The 5,137-nt window shown below is 58.8% G+C and overlaps 1 protein-coding gene across 1 annotated transcript in view; it reads right to left on the minus strand.

Annotated features, from left to right (window-relative positions):
• The window catches only part of KIAA1147 (KIAA1147 ortholog), a 28,637-nt gene that overhangs the window by 20,660 nt on the left and 2,840 nt on the right, over positions 1 to 5,137 (minus strand). Inside the window, exon 3 of the mRNA XM_006887229.1 lies at positions 4,986 to 5,129. Coding sequence (XP_006887291.1) covers positions 4,986 to 5,129 — 144 coding nt within the window. The remainder of the gene's footprint in view (positions 1 to 4,985; positions 5,130 to 5,137) is intronic.

Below are 5,137 nucleotides of genomic sequence, written 5' to 3' on the forward strand. Positions count from 1 at the left end.
ACGCCCATCTTTCTTTCACGGAGCAGCTGGTGGATTCGAACAATCAACCTTCCAATTAGCAGACCAATGCACTACACACTATGTCACCAGGGGTCCCTCGGCTGCTAATCAGCTCAACTCAAGGCTGTCCAGTCAGTTCCGAGCTGACCTTCCACTGAGGTTTGCTGCTATTGTTGTCAGAACTGACCCATAGCTGACCCTCCGGCGCGCTTTCAGAGACAGTTAATCGCACAGGAGGAGATCGCCAATCCTTGTCCAGTGGGGTGCCCCGTGGAGGAGAATCGCATGCCTTCGGGCTTGCGGTGCAGCTTCTTGCCACGAGGCCACCAGGTTTAGAGGCTGCAGAGGGCACAGCAGGACACTGCCCATGTCTCTCTGCTAGAGTGGCTCATGGATTCAAACCAACAGGGTGGGGTGGCCCTGGCTCCCTACAGTCCACGCTACTAGGTCTCCCTCAGCACCTCAGGAAGGGCAAAGAGGGGCGATGCTACAGAACTTCATCATCAGGCCCCTCTCCTCCCCATTCCCCAGCCCCACCCACAGCAGAAGCCCCAGCACACGAGGTAACTGGTGAGATGGGACCGCTCAGAGTGGACCCCCACAGAGAAGCAGTCCCTCAAAGCAGAGTGGACCCCTCTCATAGAAACAGTCCAACAAGGCCGGACCCGGTTATGTGGGGCCATGGCTCGCGCTCCCACACTTGCTGGTCACTAGGGTCAGGGAGGGGGGCACTGTGCCCATCACCAGGGTGTGGGAGGGGCTGCTGTTTGCGTGTGACACCTTCTCCCTTTGTCTAGCGGAGAACAGGAGGAGCGCGTCACCATGTCACCTGCGTGACAGGACACAAGGGGAAAACCACAGCTCTAAACAGTGGGCGTGGTCACAGAGAGCAGTGCCAGGGCTGGCCTTCCCCGCTGCTGCCCACCACACCCAGAGGCTGGGCTGGCTGTGGGCAACACGTGGATGAGGGGCTGCCTGAACTTGCCAGACAGTGTGAGTGTGAGGTGAGCGTGTGTACATGGGTGTGCGGTGCTTAGGGGTGTGGTTCAGCGTGAGTGCGTGTGTAGTATGTATATTTCTGTGATGTGTGTTGCTTGTAGTATAATATGTGCATGTGTGAATTGTGTATGGATGTATGGCTTGTGTGTTTATGTGCATGTATGTGTGTGTATGTGGCAGGCTTGTGTGATGTCATGCACGTGAGAAGTGTGTGGGTGTACGGTGAGTATATGTTTGGGTGATGTGTATGTAGCATGCAGGGTGTATGTAGTGCCCATGTGAGGGGTGTGTGTGTGTGTGTGTGTGTACTAGGTGGGAGGACAGTGAGAGGCCCAGGCAGGCACAAGGTGACCAGACTGGGGGTCTGGAGTGGTGATTGAGGTGGATGGCCGAGGACAGTTGGGTAGGAAGACACTGAAGCCACCTGGTCCCTGCTCACTCTACCAGTAAGAGATGCTGATCAGATGTTCCGAGTACAGACACTCTGCCTTGTGATGGGCACAGCCTTGGGGACAGAGCCACTTGTCCAGGGTCCACAGCAGCTCCCAGGAGTGGGAGGACCTGGGCTTAGAGCCAGGAGACCCATGTCTGTCCTGGAGATATTGTCCCAAGTTAAGGGGGCAGTGGTGGCCACACTTCACCTCTCTGGGTTGACAAGGGGGCCGGGTGCTCAGGCCGGTGTCCACCTTTGGGGCCTGGAAGCCAGCATTCTCCCTCTTCTACTTCAGCTTCCTTTTCTCGGGGACCATCAGATTACTTTTCTGGGTCCCAACTGCCCTTTTGGACTGGGATGGAGGACAGAACCCCAACAAGGCTAACAGGGGTCTTTCTCTCTGTCCCCAGACTCCCGGGTGAGGACTGTGGGTTAGGGAGCAGAAGTTCAGGCAGGGAGAGTAACAGAGGGATGGAGCGAGTCTTTCTACTGAGTAGGCAATCCCTGCATGCGACTGGACAGGCCCTGGCCTGTTTCCTTGGGCGTAAACAGTTGTCAGACTGCACAGCAGTGATGAGAACATAATCAAACAGCACTCACGCAGGCAGCTGGCAGGGGATCTGCTCGGACGTCAGCTGTGTGTCTCCCTCTTGAAGTAAACTCGGTGGTCTGAAAACCCTTCCCCAGCCATGTATGTGTGAGCACGAGGGTGTGTGCATGTGAGTGTGTGCTCATGCACGTGTCTGTGCACGCACGGGAGTGTGTGTGCATGTGTTCATATGCATGTGTGTGGACATCTGTGTGTGCACTGACTGTATACACATGTGTGTATGCACTCATGAGTGTGTATGTGTGTATGTATGTGTACACAAGTGTGTGTGCGCGTGACTGTATATGCAAGTGTGTGCACGAGTGTGTACACATGACTATATGCACGTGTGTATGTATGCAGATGAGTGTGTGCAGGGCTGTATACTGACAGGAGTGTGTGCGCACTTGTGGATGTGCACACACTGGTTGTCCACTTCTGTGTCCTCTCTCTCTGGTTAGCGTGGCGTCCCCTCCCCCTCCTGCCGTTCTACCACCAGAGCTTCCAGAAGCGGCTCACAGCTAAGCCCCAAACTGACTGTGGCGGAGGCACTGCCGACTCCGGTGACCCTGGAGGACAGAGTAGAACCCCAGATCTTCTGGTCAGTGCCAAGTTCTTTAATTGCTGCACTATCTGAGCCACAGTGACCTGCAGGACAGCTGCCCCCTGGGGTCTCCAAGGCTGTGGATGTCGCTGAAGCTGACTGCCTGGTCTTTCTCCCTTGGAGAAGTGGGTGGGTTTGAACCATCCGCTTTTCTGGAGCAGCAAAGCGCTCAGCCAGCGGGCTACCAGGCCTCCTCCCTGAGGCCAGCTCCTGGTAACTGTCTTGCTCCATCTCTTCTGCTTACTCGTAACCATTTCCCTGAGTGGTTCTGAGGCTGGTGGACACGGGGAACACCCTTGCTAGCTGAAAAACTGGATGTTTAAGTCCACTCAGAGGTGCTTTGAAGAATGGCCTGGCTGGCCTGGCTATCTAGGACCAAGAACACAGCCTCTGAAGACCCCAGTGGATGGTGACACCACGGCACGTAGGACGAGGGCCAGAGTTCCTTCCTCCACAGCTGGTAAAGCAACTGTAGGTGTCCAGTGGGATGTGAGAAACAGAATCACTTACAAAGTAGCTCACTCTAGCAATAGGGCCACTTCCGCAAAAAAGACCAGATGGTAACTGACAGTCCCACTCTATCTGGAGTCATGACCACATGCTTCATGAACATCACAGAAACAAAACCAAGACAGATAAGATAAGATAAGGTCTAGGAAGTACGTGTCTGTGCTGAATGAGAGCTTGTTTGGAGGGGCAAGCAGGGGAGCCCAGCTACTTCTATACACCTGACCCCAAGCACAGTCCTCTTTCTAGAGGGGAAGGTCGTCCTCTTTAGCGGAGGCACAGCTGCCTCGCCGGCCAGAGCAGCCAAATCAACCCTGGTGACCAGTGGGGTGACAAGTGTCGCAGCCAGATCACCCTCACATCCTGAACGTGAACTGCCGAGAGGTCAGTGCCAGTTCAGGCAACTTGTCCGAGCTCCGTAGAAGAGTGTGAATCCTGCATGGATATTGTCAGATGCTGGCAGTGAGCGGAAGGGATCCCGCCTGGGGCAGCTGGTCCCCACAGTCCTGCCGTGTGAGCCCCGGTCCAGCCACACTGTCAGCCCATCTCGTGCAGGGTCCTCCTCTTTCTGACCTCTACTCCACTGAGCATCTGTCCTTCTCCAAGGACTGGTCCCTCCGGATGACCCAGCCGAAGCCTCACTCTCCTGGCTTCCAAGGAGCCTCCTGGCTGCACCGCAGAGAGGACGCTGGATTCCCAGCCTGTGATGTAACATCTATTTCACGAAGGGTCAAGTAAAAAATCGGAAGGCCACTGGGATGCAGGAAAAGGGCAGGCCGGAGAGAGAGGGCACATCTCCTTCACCACAGGCCGCTGACTCCACTGGCCTCAGAGCCCCGAGCCCACTGCCTTGGGATGCTCAACCACAGTCACCCGGCATCCTGGCCACCATCTCTGGTCATACTTGAATCCGCCTTGGGGCCCCCACATGGATGTGCTTCCCACTCTGTCCCCTTCCCATCAGGCCAGGTGCACTCACAGGTTCTGAGGAGGCGGGTCCAGCCCACCCTTGGAGCTGGGAAGCCTCCAGCGAGACACAGAGCTGTCCTTGCAGGTAGGCTGCCCAGAGGCCCCATGTCTACAGGTGTGAACACCTCCACCTGACGGCTCCTCACGGCACGCGGGACCTCTCAGCCCCAGCCAGCGGCCTCCTCCTCCCTGCGTGCCTGACCAAACATCCCAAGTCCGGCCCTTGGCTTTCAACTCTCTGGCGGAGTGCCCCCTGGGGCGGCTTCTTCACCCAGTGCCCATCATAAACCTGCCCCAGGAGCGGCACATGCAGCATGAGCGCCAGCACACCTCAACTCTCCCCAGGACCCCGGCGGAGGACCGGGTGGCGGGCGGGTGATGCTGGCATTCTGCAGGGGAGGGCAAGGCCCCTCCCGGCCTGCTGGCTCCGGCCGGGCTCACCTGGCCTCAACCCCTCTCTACCTGGGAGCCTGTTAGCAAAGTGAGAAACCAAGCGAAACAAAAACAAGTCCTGCTTGGGCCGCAGACGCGACCTGGGGCGTCCAGTGCTCCAGCTCTGGGGCCACAGGGGCGCCGTGGGAGGCGGGGACAAAGCGCAAAGGCGGGAGAGGGGGCTCGGGCCGACCCCCACGCCCCCCACCCGCTCAGCGCCGCGGGACTCGGGGGTAAGATGTCCTGCCTGGAGCCCAGAACCCCCAGGGCCTCCAGGTTCAAGGGGTGAGGAGTGGGGTGCAGGTGTGTGAGTGTGCAGGGATGGGTGCGAGTACGGGGTGGAGGGGGCGGGGGTGCAGGGGCGGGATGCGCGCGGTGAGCCCTCCCCGCCGCCCCCAAGGTTAGGGGGTCGGCCGGACCCCCCAGCCCGCTCCAGCCCGCGGGGCGCTCACCCGAGCGGGGATCGAAGGTGACCACGAACACAGCCACCACCTGGTCCTCCTCCACGTCGCCCAGCTCCAAGCGCCCGGGCTGCAGCAGCACCTCGGGGGGCCCCGGCTCCTCGGGCCCCCGAGCGCCCCCGGCCCGGCCCCGGCCTCCGGCC

Source organism: Elephantulus edwardii, unplaced genomic scaffold, assembly GCF_000299155.1.
Source record: "Elephantulus edwardii isolate Elephantulus edwardi_28Jun2011 unplaced genomic scaffold, EleEdw1.0 scaffold00055, whole genome shotgun sequence".
Lineage (NCBI taxonomy): Eukaryota > Metazoa > Chordata > Mammalia > Macroscelidea > Macroscelididae > Elephantulus > Elephantulus edwardii.